At 41.5% G+C, this 15,854-nt stretch overlaps 2 protein-coding genes and 3 non-coding genes across 7 annotated transcripts; 1 reads left to right on the top strand and 4 right to left on the bottom strand.

Moving 5' to 3' along the window:
- Positions 1–212: 212 nt before the first annotated feature.
- cct6a (chaperonin containing TCP1, subunit 6A (zeta 1)) lies at positions 213–6,595 on the bottom strand. The gene is made up of 14 exons (XM_018732577.1): positions 6,357–6,595; positions 5,457–5,520; positions 3,947–4,081; positions 3,640–3,813; positions 3,308–3,411; positions 3,095–3,205; positions 2,747–2,906; positions 2,298–2,380; positions 1,723–1,819; positions 1,301–1,448; positions 982–1,115; positions 801–903; positions 635–707; positions 213–537 (listed from the first exon to the last, which is right to left on the bottom strand). Exons 1-14 carry the CDS (start codon positions 6,491–6,493, stop codon positions 465–467), a joined length of 1,596 nt encoding a protein of 531 aa, XP_018588093.1. The 5' UTR covers positions 6,494–6,595; the 3' UTR covers positions 213–464.
- Positions 1,897–2,033, bottom strand: LOC114911717 (small nucleolar RNA SNORA15). The gene has a single exon (XR_003797977.1). It is a non-coding gene; the product is annotated as a small nucleolar RNA SNORA15 (small nucleolar RNA).
- LOC114911718 (small nucleolar RNA SNORA22) lies at positions 2,449–2,582 on the bottom strand. Its single transcript, XR_003797978.1, has one exon. It is a non-coding gene; the product is annotated as a small nucleolar RNA SNORA22 (small nucleolar RNA).
- On the bottom strand, positions 5,200–5,333 carry LOC114911719 (small nucleolar RNA SNORA22). Its single transcript, XR_003797979.1, has one exon. It is a non-coding gene; the product is annotated as a small nucleolar RNA SNORA22 (small nucleolar RNA).
- A 148-nt stretch (positions 6,596–6,743) lies between the features above and the next one.
- psph (phosphoserine phosphatase) lies at positions 6,744–10,962 on the top strand. 3 transcript variants are annotated; one of them, XM_018732583.2, is made up of 6 exons: positions 6,744–6,821; positions 8,275–8,437; positions 9,138–9,272; positions 9,443–9,588; positions 10,264–10,412; positions 10,497–10,962. In XM_018732583.2, exons 2-6 carry the CDS (start codon positions 8,298–8,300, stop codon positions 10,605–10,607), a joined length of 681 nt encoding a protein of 226 aa, XP_018588099.1. In that variant the 5' UTR covers positions 6,744–6,821; positions 8,275–8,297; the 3' UTR covers positions 10,608–10,962. The 3 variants fall into 3 exon arrangements, with proteins under 3 accessions (XP_018588099.1, XP_018588101.1, XP_018588098.1); XM_018732585.2 differs by lacking the exon at positions 6,744–6,821 and adding an exon at positions 6,828–6,906; XM_018732582.2 differs by lacking the exon at positions 6,744–6,821 and adding an exon at positions 6,995–7,389 and having other exon boundaries at positions 10,497–10,961.
- The last annotated feature ends 4,892 nt before the right edge of the window (positions 10,963–15,854 follow it).

The following is a 15,854-nucleotide window of genomic DNA, read 5'->3' as shown; positions in this document are numbered from 1 at the left end:
TTAAAATACATTGAGTAATACATAAATGTACTAGTGTCCTGGTTGGTCAAAAACCATTTTAAAGCCATTCAATTTCAGAATTTATATCCTTTGAGTTGTCTGCCACAATGCAAGTATCAACAGCCTAACCTGGCTTCTTTTAGATCACCCTTTCAACAGTAAATATGTTTTGCTGGTATTCCAGTCTGAATATAACCAAACTATAAACACAATTCCAGGGCAAAACTAAGCTTTATTGGGTATAAAGAAGGGAAAACTGTTCTGTACACTTCAGTGCCATAGACAAGTCTCACTTTGTGGTTAGAGGACAAACCACTTCCAAGAGGGGAAAAACAGATTTTTACTGATACAGGATACCACCAGGACTGCAACTGAGTTCAACCAATCCCTCTTCCCACTGAAGACATCCAAAGTGCTGGAAGTGGATGCTTTCGGTCAAACTACCTCCATCAGGCTGTGTGGCCTTAGCCCTTCAGTGATGACATGCCAGCTCTCATGATCTCATCCACCAAAAGAATATTGCTTGCGATGACAGTGCTGTGGAAAGAGGTGCCCCACACAGGTCACACACTGCTTTCCTCAGGAAGGTGTTTGGGCTATTCATTTTATAATTGTCACAATATTTTTGTCTTACCATGAATGCAAGAGCTGTTTCTTTACACTATAGTTGTCCCACACGCCTGCCTCTCCTGCCACCATTGGTTCACCTTTGAAAAATTGAAATCAGAATAAATTTAATACATTGGATTTGAGGCTTGGCAAACTCAGTCCTGCATCCCACTTTAAAGTTTGAGCTTCACCTGTGTTGAGGTCCACACCAATGAGCTGTCCTGACTCTTTATATTCTGTCTGAAGTTTCACAAGTGTCTCTTGGGGATCGTATCCAGAGTTTTGTGCCAGAACCTATATAGCAGAAAGACTGTTACAGCCCTTCCGTAGGTGAAGAGAAATTTAATTTAATTTAATAATGATAAATTTTACCTTAGGAATGACCAGCAAAGCATCAGCAAAGGCCTGCACTCCAAGCTGCGCACGTCCCTTCACATTGGGCTTGTGTTTCACCAAAGCATCTGCCACTGCTACTTCAAAGGCCCCAGCTCCTGAAACGACACTGCCTATGGAGGAAACAAAACCGTAGTGTCACAAAATCACACGTGAAAGAAAGAGGACAACTTGCGCATTGTATGTTACCATCTAAAGAAATACTACAGTTGCTAAATAAATGACTTCAATTACATTTTTAGTAATCTGAGCAAGCTTAAGTTGATAATGTTTGTGCATGAGAGTGAGGGGGACATACCATCCTCAATAGCATTCTTGACAGCCCGCAAACCATCCCTCACTGCATCCTTGATCTGTGTGAGAGTGTGCTTGTTGGGCCCCTTCACCAGCAGTGTCACCGACCGAGGGTTGCTGCACTTCTCAATGAAGGTGTACTTCTCTTCCCCCTGTACCACATGACACAATCCATGAGTTAAATGAAGGTAAGCAGTAGTGTTATGAAACTAGGGGTCCATCCAAGACAGTTCAAAACACTTGTCTCTATACAGTAACGCATGAAATTCCTGTTCCACCCAAAACCACCTAAAACATTTTACTCAGTGCCCTTATGCAAGGCATCTTATGTTGACCATACCATTAATATAAACTAGCATAGTGAAGAATAAACCAGCTAATTCTTTCAGTATACCACACTGTATTTCAGGACATTGGTGTACTTACAAGTGTGTACTCGTATACAAGACCGGCATGTCCCAAGCATTCTGGTGTAAGGTCGTCTACAGAGTTCATGGCAATACCTCCACAAGCCAGAGTGAGTCTGGAACAAAACAACAGATGCAGCTCTGTTTGGTGTATTGTGGACAGTCAGTTTGCTCAGCCTTTCCACTGGATGTGTGTTGTACTCACTCATCTTTATGGTAGGTGAGATGTTGAGCTCTCACCACCAGTTACACAGCATGAGTGAAAGATAATATTGCATGGTGTCTGACTGCACATACTACTGACAGAAGCAATGCAGAATTCAGCCATGCCTGTGACATCCTTTATAATAATAATAAAAAAAAAAAATCACATGTTTCTTTGGGTTCCATGCATATGTGGATCCTGGAACTCCTAGCCAAAGAGGAACGGGCCAGAAGGGGTCTATCACAAAATTACAATTCCTAACCAATTTCACACATTCCAAATGTTAAAGGGGTAGAAGAGGCCTTTTGATCCAACTTCTTAATCTAAGCTCCATCTTTTGGCCTAATAAGATGTAAGCACTCTACTAACAAAAATCATCCATACTCTACCTTTCCATGTTTCTTCTCTTAGCTCTGCGGAGAGCCACAATACCCTCTTTTGCCAGAGCGTCCAGGGAGAACGGATCAATGCCCTGGCCAAGACAAGTAAACCTTTAATTCTGCGAAGTGGATGATTTCATCTTTAAAATGCACGCAGACAAATTGTACTGGTCCGCTGAATACATGTAGAAGAAACAACAGCTCTCCTAATGCAGAGGTACAGACCACACTTTCCTGTGGCACAGGTCAATAACCAAGGGAGCTACAAAGCACACATGGGTGTTCCCTGTGCACAGTTAGATGAGATGAGTATTACACGAGATGAGTGGCACAAATAGAACAGACTATTACCATTACCATTTTGTGCCTAAAAATGTTATTGCCAGTAATTTGTGCATTTCATATAAAACATGATGCTGCTATAACACAAAATAAATTGTACTTTCAAGAACAAATACCTTCTGATTGATGACAACAAACCCTTTGGTACCATCTTCACAGACTTTTTTCTTCAACTCAATAATCTTATTAACACGCTCTTCAATGAATTTCCTCTCAGCTTTCACCAGTTTCTCCCTTTCATCAGCACTCTTGTAGAAAAAGCCAGAGTTGACTTCCCTGAAATTAAAGTGGTAATCTGAGCACAGTTCAAGCTATTCTCTACGATTTAAAATAAAATAAAATAAAAAAAAAAGCTTGGGGCAACTTTTCATAACATGATCAATTCAGACCTTCACTGGTAACACTTCTAAATAAAACTTTCAACAGTTGTACCAAACCCTAAATACTAATTTATATATACATACGTCTTTTCATATTCCAAGGAAACGTTGCAAGTTAGCACATAAGCATCCTCAACTCGCTTTTTCATATCAGGATGGCGGGCACCATGGTCCAGTACCAAGCCTTTTATCAACCTGCAAGACAACAGGGAGATTTTTTACGATTAGAATGTTACAAAATGTTGTACAGTTAAGTATTCTGTGGCATCTGGAAGACATCGCAATATCATAACTTACGTTGTATCACTTTCTGTTTTGTGTTTCATTTCCATTATTTCGATCATGAAAAGATCAATGGGTTCATCTGGTTTCCGAATTGCAAGAACAGCATCGACCACGGCCTAAAAAGAAGCAAAGGCAAGGTTACACCCAGTATCATCTTTGGTATCACAACCATATCTGCACAAACTGCCATTTCTTTGCAGTACAGTATAAGAATCATATCAATCACTCTCATACAAAAAATGGCAAACATATACACATCTTCATTAGGCACAATCTCCTAACGTGTGTCCTTTAACAGTGCACACACCAGGTACGGTCACCAAAGGCACCCATATCAGCCTCACCTCAGTCAGGAGGTCAGCCAGCTCTGTGTGGACCTTGGTTCTCAGGGATGTCCGGGCCACATTGACAAGCATCTCTCTGTCCATCTCTTTAGTCACTTTCACATTCTCCAGCACTTCCAAAGCCTTCTCTTTCGCTGCCTCAAATCCTTCAACTATTATTCTTGGATGAAGACCCTAAGCACAAAAGGGCTGGGTTAATTATTCTATAAACAAAAGCAAAATTTCAAGTTTGAGAAACAATACTGTAATAATATATTACAATGCGAGAATCATAATCGATCAGTACTATCTTCATAGAAGACCTTACCTCAGAAACATAGAGGTCCGCCTGCTTAAGGAGCTCCCCAATTATAAGCACATTGGAGGTGGTTCCATCGCCTGTTATGTCATCCTGTGCTGTAGCCACTTTAGCGATCAAAGAGGCTGTTGGATGCTGAATTTGCTAAGAAAAATCAAACAGTGTTTCAAAATCCTAGAAACATGTATTACAAGAAATGACTTATCCTCTATTTATATGATTCATATTTTAAACATTATGAAAGTCAGTTACAAATTTTCAAACATACCCTTTTTTGGTTTAAGTGGTATTTTCTTTGCTAGCTTAAAATTTCTGTTGAAGAGGAAAAGAATGGCCTGCATTTCTGTTTATTACCATCAGTTGGAAACAAAACACGCTCACAAGTGTGTGGGTTGGGGAAGGTGGAGCTGTGCAAGACAAGTTTTCATCTTCATTCATTCTTTATTATAGCTATACTTGAAACTTTTACAGAAGCTAAAGAGCGAGTGAGCAGAGGTACGTCTCTATTATTACACAAATTGGAAATGCCCCAAAGCTGACAGACGTGTTTATATGATGAATTGGTTGTTTCTTTTCTCCTGTCAGATGAGATGCAAAGCTAGTATTTAAGTCAAACACCTTACATTCCCACATAATCCTCCCTTACGCTCCTGTGCCACCTGAAGTGCGGGAGGAACACAACACAGTCTTGCATGTATAAAGCAGAACACAACCCACTGATGAGGAAGATGTGGAGATCATATATTTTTATTTCCAGTCATTTTAAAGCATACTATATGTTGCTAAAAGTTATTAAAAGATAATGACATGAATTGGTGTCTTGGCCACAGTGTTCCCCGTTTAAGACCCGATGTTTCCAGTATGAAGGAATACTGAGACACTGCATTGCATGAATTTAATCTAAACAAAATAAATTAAGTTTTAAGGAACATTTTTAATTCACTGTTGCTTTACCTGATGTTTGTAATGGAACCTTCTGTATGAACAAATCAAGGGTTGGGCTGAATTGCTCAGCTTTTGTAGACCGTGAACAAGTTGAGTTATATAGACTTCCGACCAAAATCCCGTTTCTCAACTGACATTTACATTTTATTCATTTAACTGAGTTTCTGAAAAGCGACTTACAATATTGAGGTACAAGTGTATTGTGTCATCTTCTGCATCCAATTAAACTACTTTAATGCATTAGTTTAATGAAACTGGATACTGTCAAACTGATAACAGCAGAGAATGTTTATGATTAGTAAACACTCAAAAACGAAAATTGTGGCGGTCCGATGAATACATGTAGAAGAAACAGCAGCTCTCCTAATGCAGAGGTACAGACCACACATTTCTGTGGCACAGGTCAATGACCAAGGGAGCTACAAAGCACACATGGGTGTTCCCTGTGCAGAAACAATACAGTTTAGAAAAAAACACCAAAACAGAACTGACATCAAATCATGACACCATCTTAACATTATTACTACCTCCATTGAAAAAAGGAAGAGAGAGGGAAGAAAAAAAAATTACTTACCATTTCATGCAACAAGACATTGCCGTCCTTGGTGAGCTTTATGTCTCCAGCACCAGACACAAGCCTGAGACAACAGAGCAGTTTAACCAGTTAGAGACAAAAGTGATGATGATGCACAAAAATCAGGGACTTGTGTGTTATTATTGCTGTTCTTTCTTTATCTAATACCTTTCCAAGGCAACTTAATGTGAAATAATCAGCTTTGAAAAATGTACCCATTTATATATAGCTTGGTACTGTTACTGTATCAGCTCAATGCAAGTTCCTCGGTCAAGTGATTTTAGCAGAATTGGATACTGAAGCACCAGTCTGATCTGAGAGATGGTGAGACAACAGCTCTAACACAAAACAGTACACCACCTGCTGTCCATGGTACCAAGGAACTGAAAGTGTAAATACTTTCACTAATGACAGTAAGTCGACAGAAGAATTAGCTACAAAAGTATGATAAAACGTGAACCACGTGTCCGTCGTACAGTAGTGTACAGTACCCCACCCCACCCTCCAGAGCCGCGCCTCAGTCCCTCACCGTTATTTCAAGCAAGTTTTACAACTACGTTTTAGAGGAAAGGAAAATTGAAGAATCCACTATCATGGTTTAATGATTATCTGTATCGTCATGTGTAGCTGCATTAGTCACGAAAACGCACACATAGTCTGTCAATGAATGGCCAGTTCACGTAGTAGGCCCGAGCGCTGCTAAGTCAGTTAGCAATTCAGCCTCTTTATCCACCAAGAGGGACAATGAAGACCCAGCGACGCGACTATTGTTCAATACCGAGAAAATGCAAGCAACTAGGAATAAAGTGTAGGAAGTGCAGCGGAAGGTGAGCCGGCCAGGATCGTAGAGCTAACAAAGACGCCTCATGCTCGAGACTGGGGCGCCATACTGATACTCACATTTTCATGGTTCCCTTCGGACCCAGGTTGCTCTTTAGCACATCCTGAAGTCCACGAGCAGCGCTGATGTTAACGGCCAGAGCAGCCTGTGCTCGAGCCACCTCAGCTTTCGGATTGAGCGCTTTGACAGCGGCCATGGTAATTAAACGTGCACTAACCAAGCGAGAGGCGAAACGAACAGCTTGGAGAAACAGGCCCTCACCGGTTTCTAGAACACTCTGCTCTAACACATGCGGCGCTTTTTCTGGGTACGTCCTCCTGATTCTCATTGGTCAATCCAGCAAAGCCGACTATCCGCGGTTGATGATTATTGGCCATTGGAAACTGTCATTCACTTCTCCCATACGTCATCACGTTGCAAAAAACGTCAATTTTACGCACACGTCGTGCATAGATCTGTATTCATTTGCCTCGAATTAATCTCTTCATAGTCGATGCGTGGTTGACACGTAACGACACGCAGTGGTAAGAGAGACATCGGTCAGGAAGTGTTGTTTGAATTACTGTCCTTCACAGTGATGAGTTTTCTTTCTGTCAGCAATATTGACAGGTGCGATATATCCGCTTATGTTATTTATAGGTATATTATTGTATTTACTGTATGAAATATTAAAATAAATGTTTTCTTCTTAAATGCCCACCCCCAAAACGGTGGGAATTTCTGCTACAGTTTCTGAGAAGTGTCTTAAAAACCGATCTGGGATCGGATTATCTCAACATTTATTCTCCCTTAATTGCTGAGTGAGTAAATGGAACCGTTCCTAGGTCAGTGTGTGGCGCCGGGGACGGAGGAGGGCGGTCTTTCGGCAGCCTGCGTTTCCATTCGCTCAGCTGTTCCCTGCGTCCGTCTTTATGAACCGCGATCGATGAGCTGAAACTGTAACCGAGAAGATCTCGTGCAAGAGTGACTGCATGTATAATAAAAAGACTATTTTTCAACTTCAGAATTTAAAAAAAAAATTGTTCGTTGCGTGCCAGCTGCCTTGCAAGATCTAAATTTCATGCTGGCAAGGAAGAACTTTCCAAATTCAAGGTAATACTACAAGAGGAGTTCAGCGCGGCTTGTCTCTGACATTAATTTTGCACGTTGGTTATTAGTTGCACAAAATGCGTGTTGCGCGTCTGACATATAGTGTGTGTTGTGCACTATGGTGTAAACAACAGCATATTGCTGCACGAATTCGTAAATGTGCGCCTTCGCTGGCATCGCTGCTTTATGCCATGTCTAGGTGTCTTTTTTTCATGACGGGTGATGCAATCTTGAGCCAGATGAATAACGCACATGATAAAGTGAGTTCTGTCAGACTTAGTTATTGCTTTTACAGGTGTAAGTGGTCTTCAGTGCAGTTCATACGTGCATTAAGACCCAAGCGAAAGAAAACTTGTTGCACACTGCACAACATTATATGATTGATGATGGCAGAGTAGTAAATATTAAAAGACGTGGTTAATTCCCTGCTGCTCTGATTTTTCGGCGCAGAGTGTAGTTTTGCAATGACTTTTATCCCTGTGGGATTTTAAGGGGGGAAAAAAGTTCTTAAATTCGAAATTCTTGAAGTTTGCGCCCACACTCCCCTGGCACGCTTTCCACGGACCATACACACACAGTCACAGTGCCCGGCCCGTGCGTTACTTGGCAACCTCGACCACTTGCGTGCCCGTCTCGTGACCTAGTTAACTTCGTCTTCGTTAAAATTTACGCGAAAGAAGGAAGGGAGGGAGGGGGAGCAGTTACGACCGCCGCGCCGCGCCGGCATGCCATGGGCCATGCTGCACAGAACGTGTACATGATTATGTACAGTATTTCCGCGTGTTACCCTGGCTGTGGCGAAGTGTGGCACGGCGGGTCGGGAGCAGAGATCGCCGATCGGGCCTTTGAACGCTGAACCGATGTCAAGCTCTTTCCTTCCAAAAATAGTTTCCAGGAGGCTGATCGGGACCATGACAACTTTGGCGCAGACCAAGGAGTTGTTCCGCGGCGCAGATGCCGTCTGCTTCGACGTTGACAGCACCGTGATCCGGGAGGAGGGCATCGACGAGCTCGCCAAGTTTTGCGGAGTGGGCGACGCGGTCACGGAAATGTACGCTTCTGTCGCACAGCCTCAGCGCTCCCCCCGCTGCGGAACGGGAAAAACCTGATTTCGTTCATTCATTCGTTCATTTTATGTTATTTTATTTATTTATTTATTTGTTTGTTTATTTTTAAATGCGCCTAAATCTTTCACAACTCAAGCACTGCAACCTTGCCTTTGATCTAGGTCATGTAACAATGTTTTTTTTTCCGTCAAAGGCCTGTGATGTATGATTTTTGGCGGCGTGGGAAAGGAACCCACATCCATGGTGTTGGGTCCCACGTGGTCGGAACCACGGCAGGCCTGTTTTTTAGACTTTTGCAGCCACCCACCAAAGTTCTACTCACTCTAAAACGCACCGGTTGCAAATGATGTGGAATGTAGGGCTACAGTGTTTGCGCCACTTTATTTGTTTTTATTTGTTTAGCTGATGCTTTTGTCCAGACGTATGATTTTGGTTTTGCTCTGTTTACAGTGATTTGCACTTTACACTTGTAAAGCAGGGTACTCTCATTGTATCAATTTACGGTAAGTACACTGATCAGGGTGTACTATGGCAGGAGGTGGGATTCAGTCCAGGACCTTCAGATTCCAAAGTAACAGCTCTTAGCGCCACTTTGCTTGCTTCCCCGTTAGGTTTTCATCATTGATGCTGTCAGTTGTATTTTGTTCAAAACAAGTTAATCGATGACAGTATTTGTAATTTCAGGACTCGCAAGGCAATGGGTGGGTCAGTCTCATTTAAAACGGCTTTGACTGAGCGCCTGTCCATTATACGATGCTCTCGGGAGCAAGTGAACAAGCTGATTACAGACCACCCTCCTCAGCTGACTCCAGGTATTAAGTAAGTCAAAGTGGGTTTCACTTAGTCTGTCATACAACTGGTATGTATGTATGACGTCAATTGATGTATTAATTTTTATCAGAGAGAACAAAGAAAATACCTTCATGTGGTGTAACATCTAAACAAATATAGTTTTTAAATTAAGAAGGTTGAACTTGTTTGATTTTTAGGGAGCTGGTGAACCGTCTGCAGCATCGTGGAGTGAAGGTCTTTCTAATCTCTGGTGGCTTTCGCTGCATTGTGGAACATGTGGCCACACAGCTCAACATCCCCCTCCACCATGTTTATGCCAATCGTCTCAAGTTTTACTTCAACGGTGAGTGCAACATCTGAGTTAGGGTTAGAGACTAAATAATTCCTAGAAATAGCCACTGTGTGGCCTGTTAGTGTATCACCACTCATTTACACTCACACACTGTCAGTAACCTCTTGTCCAACACAGGGTCATGGTGATCCAGAGTCTATCCCAGAGCACAAGGCTTGAGGAAAGGGTACAAAATTATAATAAATTATAATAAATAATAATTAATTAACACACACACACACACATTTTCTGAACCGCTTGTCCCATACGGGGTCGCGGGGAACCGGAGCCTAACCCGACAACACAGGGCGTAAGGCCGGAGGGGGAGGGGACACACCCAGGACGGGACGCCAGTCCGTCGCAAGGCATCCCAAGCGGGACTCGAACCCCAGACCCACTGGAGAGCAGAACCCGGTCCAACCCATTGCGCCACCGCACCTCCAATAATTAATTAATTAATTAATAGAATAATTTAATAATAAAAACTATTTATTAAATTCCAGTCCATCACAAGGCAATCCCTCTCTCTCTCACTCACTCACACATACACACACACACACAGACTCACATTCATCCATTCACATATACACACTACAGGCTGTTTAGAGTCATTGCTGTAGTTGATATTTGTGTCTTTGGAATGTAGAAGGAAACCCATGTGTTAAGTGTATATTTCTTTTAATGCAGGAGAGTATGCAGGTTTTGACGAGACACAACCAACTGCTGAGTCTGGTGGTAAGGGCAAGGTGATCAGCATGCTGAAGGAGATGTATGGCTTTGAGAAAGTGGTCATGATTGGAGATGGTGCTACAGACATGGAAGCCTGTCCTCCCGCAGTAAGTGAACACCACTAGTACATTCACATCTGTTAATAAACCAACATATCTTTAGTATTCGGGCTGTATTGTCATTGTTTGCAGAATGCTTTCATTGGATTTGGTGGAAATGTCATCAGGCCGCAAGTGAAGGAGAAGAGCTTGTGGTTTGTTACAAGCTTTGGGGAGCTTCTTAAAGAACTGGAGAAGATTTAAAAGGAGATATGTGTGTTATGTTACATAATGTACACAAGACACTGTGCTTTTATTAATTTTTTTTGATGCAAAATACTTTTTTGATTATTATCTGTACTGTAGATCAGAGGATGTTCAACCAGTTAAGGTGCAGCAGTTAATACATTTCCTCAGTAATAGAGATCAAAAAGCTTACCAGTTGATTATTTTTCATATATAAATGTTTAATTGTAATGGTGTAAATGTGAGACTAAAATGAGCAATCACACAGACCATTCTTGTACTTGACTAGGTCACTTAACATGTTTGTGAAGGAATATTTATTCTTGTTTTCTTTGGACTAATGTTATACTATGAGAAAATAATAAGCTAGAACATCTTTAAGTGATTTAAAATATTTTTGGTACTGGTGAAACACTAATAAACCTTTCTGAAAGATGACTGTGTAATCAAATACCTTTACCAATACGCATTCTCGGCATAGGAATGACTATACAATATCACTGAAAACATTTTAATTTAGGTTTTAAATATTTGTTTTGTACATCACCTTAAATGTATTTTCCTGTTTATGTTAACTACTGCAAGTGCAATTTCCCAAACCAAAAACCAAGCGAATATGTACGGTAATATGTAATTCAGGACACTTAATGAGAGTTGTTAGTAAATTACAGCTGGTCAAGAAATATAACGGAAAGAATTTCATTGACAAAATATGTTTTAAGCACCATTACTAGACCTGTACATGAGTATGACCAACAGAGATAAGTCTTCAGCATGAAATTATTTCAGAAAAAACAGGAATGCAGGGATGCTTCCACAAGTAAATCAGAAAATAAAACATGTTTAGCTGACACTTTCCTCTAAAACAAATTACAGTGATTTACTCATCTATAGGGGGATGTGGTGGCACAGCAGGTTTGGTCTATGCCTGCTCTCAGGTGGGTCTGGGGTTCGAGTCCTGCTTGGGGTGCCTTGCGGTGGACTGGTGTCCTGTCCTGCATGTGTCCCCTCCCTTTCCAGTCTTGTGTTGCTGAGTTAGGCTCCGGCTCAGTGTGACCCTGCTCAGGACAAGTGGTTTCAGTCAGTGTGTGTGTGTGCCCATCTATACAGTTGGGTAACTTTTACTAGAAAAAAAGACAAGCTCAACTCGTAATATAATAAGGAATGAGGGGTTTGGGTACTCGAAACCCCCCGTTATATGAAGGATTTTGAGCAATGATGGGAGAGCGCACTTCAAACTTACCGAAAGCCAAACCACTCCACTACCTGTAGTCCTTTTACCTCTTACCGTTCTATCTTGTACTGTCGAAGTAGGAACGTTGTGTCTCCTTCTCCCAAAAGAGAAGGAATGCTTGTCACAGCTGACGTTAAGTGGATGAAAGCACTTCAAGCTTCATTTTCTACCTGTCGGTCTGTGATAGAACTATATAACTATTACTTAATGCCATATATTTAAATATATTTTCAGTGTAATCTTTATACTTGAAAATATACTTATTTATCAGTGTTTATACCTAGAATAAACACATCCCAGACCTGAAATAGTGAATAAATATACTGTGTTTCCTAAAGAGGTTTGAAAAGGTTTTGTTTTCTCTGCAGCCATCTGTGAAATGGCAGGCAGTGTCCAGTTAGGAAAGGTATCAGGTTTAAGATAGAAACAGCTGGACCCAAGTTTACATTTACATTTACATGTATTCATTTAGCAGACACTTTTGTCCAAAGCAATGTACATCTCAGCAAAAGTTACAGACTTTTTTATTCCCATACCATTAATATTTCCCACACCAACAATTAATTTAAAAAAAGTCCAAAATTAGATGTAAAGAAAAGCATCAGCGGGTTTTCACTCAAAAAGCTAGGAGCAAACAGACTCACCATTCTCATCCATCTCTGCTCTCTTCAAAAGAGCATCTGTTAGGCTTAAATAACCAAACCCGATTACAGCTGCTCCTTAAGAAGCCCTCATCCAGGTGTAGTGTTTTGACAAGGAAATCGGAGCGGCTTAGGTTTCTGCCTTTCCCACCATGGTGAAATATTCGTATTGTAATTTGCCGTGATTTCGGTTAAAGTGCTTATTTTCCTTCTCATCTAAAAGAGTTTACAGAGATGATCTTACTGTGAACCAACAGTACGTAATGTACTAAAAGCTTTTTTTGTGTGGTGAGTTGGAGAATTAAAAAAAGGGACAAAACTGCAAAAGAAGCAGTGAAGATTCTTAAGAAGTTTCAAAACCATGAGCCCCTGAAACCTGAAGCTGCCTGGAATCAGAGTATGCTATGTTCCAGGCTGTTGCAGTGGGGAAAACATAAGGGGAACTGTAATTCTTGAGTCCTGTGTGAATGGAACTGTGATGATAGTTAAAATAGCAAACTCTGCAGTTTATAATTCCTTTGACAAAATGCATTTAGACAAGGCTATGAATGGATGAATTATGCCAAATCTCCTGCTGTTGGGAGTACAGTGATCCTGCCTTGAATTGCCCATACACCATTTGCCTTCACGTTGACACGTTGCATTCCTGGTGTCCTCCCTTGACTGCGGGTGTTTGTCCATCGAAACAAGTTTTATCATTGTCTTAATCATGCAAAAGCTGCCGAGCCATATTTTCATTTTTATGGCAAGTCTATTCACATGGTATAGTCAGAGCAGTGTACGATTTCTCCATCTGTTTTACCTGTTGCACTTGCACAGGATTACGAAACACTGTAAGTTACAGAATGTCTTTTAGTGGATTGACCTTTTTAACTGACATTACAATATTGTACTATTTAGTTACTTTCTAACAATTAGATATGTAACCAAATCAATTTTAATCGTATTTCTAAGTAGTATAACAGCAAGGCACAATCAAACAATCAAATGTACTGTAGGACTTCTTAAACGTGTGGTGGAGGTTTCTTACCGCAGAGGTGGTACATCAAGTACAGGTTTCCTGCCTGTGAGATGAATCCTCCCACAGCATTATGGTTCTCCCACTGGTATAAGATGGCCTGCGCCCTGTAAACCAGGTGGTGAGTCACAGCACTGGACAAACTGCAACCACTGAACTGGACTCTACCTTGGTGGGCATCCAGAGAAGATCTAAGTGCTGGGAGCCAAGACTGTAGATACGAATCCATATCTCTGACCTTTCCACTGAAGTCTTTTTATGACTAGTGTTTAGTGCCGATACAAGCAGACTAAGTATTGTCAAAATGTTTGTGAGTCACCTTTATTTTGTTTGCTTCATCAGAATCTTTCCATTTTTAAAAAAACATAGATTGATGGCTGCAGTAGATGTGTAAAGAAATACCTTTAAATAGCAGTTTTGGGGCTTTTTCTGATTAAATAATTACAAGTGTGTTGGAATCCATATTATTTAATAATTAGTACAATAATTTACATCTGAAATATTTATCATCATGACAAGCAGAGTGAAAACCAAAATTATTAAAAATTATTGCAGTCACATTGACTATAAAGTTAATGAATATATTGTGAGCTGGTGGGTGGTGAAGCCATGGCATGGGGCAGGGATGAAGTTTATGGAACCCTCCACACAGCCAATTTCATGCCAATATCAAATAATGAAGTCCACTAGACAATCAGTCCAGGACATTTGTAATTCATTTTAGGTGACATATTTTCACCCAAGAACATTTTTTTCATACAAAATAATGAGAAATAAGAATAATTCCCTCAACAGAAATTCATCTAACAGTGATTTCATGAACAAAGGTTATGTGAGGAATGGGTGTATAAGAAAGAGTTAAAAGATAATCCCAGCAGTACTATAGCCAAAAATGAGCAGTAGACAAAAATGTTAACTAGGATAAGATGTTTTACTGTCACTCACTCACTGTTGATAACCACTTGTCCTCAGACAACATTGTTGTGGTCCAGAGAGGATTCTGGAAGCACATGGCACTAGGCTAGGTAGGGTGTATCAGCATAGTTGTTGTCAGACACTGGGAAGTTGACCCTTAACATCTCACCCACAGCTGGTAGGACCTCAGCTCATAGACACTATGTCCCTTTCTTGGGAGGGGCTCATTCCAGCAAGCATGGATGTTTCATTCTGAACTCCAGCAGCAGCTCCTTCCTCCAGGACAGGAGCATCTTCCCCCTTTTCTGTCTTGTATTACAGGAATTCCTGTTGAAGGTGGGTGAGGGTGCATGAAGGGTCACAGTAAAGACACACCAGTGTTTGGAAAGCGGATGTTGTCCTTATCTTATTGTACTTCAGTTTTTTTGAAGCATCAGTAAGAGCAGAATGTCCTCCTTGATGCTGCCAGATATGAACTACTGCAGATTAGAGAAGCTGAAAAATTGCACTCCAGTGGACAGTGCTCTTCAGTTTCAAGTGTCCTTTGTATTGTACCTAATGAAAAGTTGATTTAGAAGAGTCTCCGAGAGTGAAGCATTGCTCTTAAATTTCATCAGTAAGGCAAATTGTTCATTTACTAAAAATTACAAATGCCCATCCATCCATCCATCCATCCATCCATTTTCATTAATTGTTTATCCTGTTCTGGGTTGCAGAGGTCTGGGGAATATTCCAGAATCACTGGATACAGTGCTGGGGGGATACACCGTGGACGGGACACTAGTCCATTGCAGGGTGGCCACAAACACACACAGTCAGTCAGTCAGTCATTCACACACTACAGGCAATTTAGTGACCAGTTCACCTGAACCGCATGTCTTTCGACTGTGGGAGGAAACCAGAGTCCCTGGAGGAAACCCACACAGACAAAGGTAAACACATGCAAACGCCACACAGACCGAACCAGACTCAGACTCAAGCCCAAACAGCACATGATCTTTACGCGTCAAGTCACTCGAACCAACTGTCTTCTTGATTTCTACTGGAAGATGCTGTCGGACTTCTGAAAAAAATGCAGTAAAACAGCTGCAAAAACAGAGACTTTGGACCCGTGAAGTGAATCAACAACTGTCTATCGGGAGAAGGAAACGTAGGACGGTTTCGAGGCCCTGGGAGACGAAAGAAACGGCTGAGCGGGCAATCGCGCCGTCGAGCACGGCAGCGCGGATGCATCACGACTCCCGGCATGCAGGTTCGGACGTGGGTTCGACTCTCGTTCACTTTACGTGCCGTTCGCCTGTCCTCGCTAAGCGCGTGTGTGGCTTTCCTCCAGGTGCTCCAGACTCCAAATTCTGCATAAGGTCACGTGCGCTCGTGTGGGTGAATAAGTGCGTCACTGCCCTGTAAGGACGGGCGTCCCATCCAGGGTGTAAATTAAGACAAAGCGATGGTGCGTT

This window comes from Scleropages formosus, chromosome 10, assembly GCF_900964775.1.
Source record: "Scleropages formosus chromosome 10, fSclFor1.1, whole genome shotgun sequence".
NCBI lineage: Eukaryota > Metazoa > Chordata > Actinopteri > Osteoglossiformes > Osteoglossidae > Scleropages > Scleropages formosus.
The sequence above is the reverse complement of the archived record's forward strand: the minus strand, read 5'-3'. Positions and strand labels throughout refer to the sequence as shown.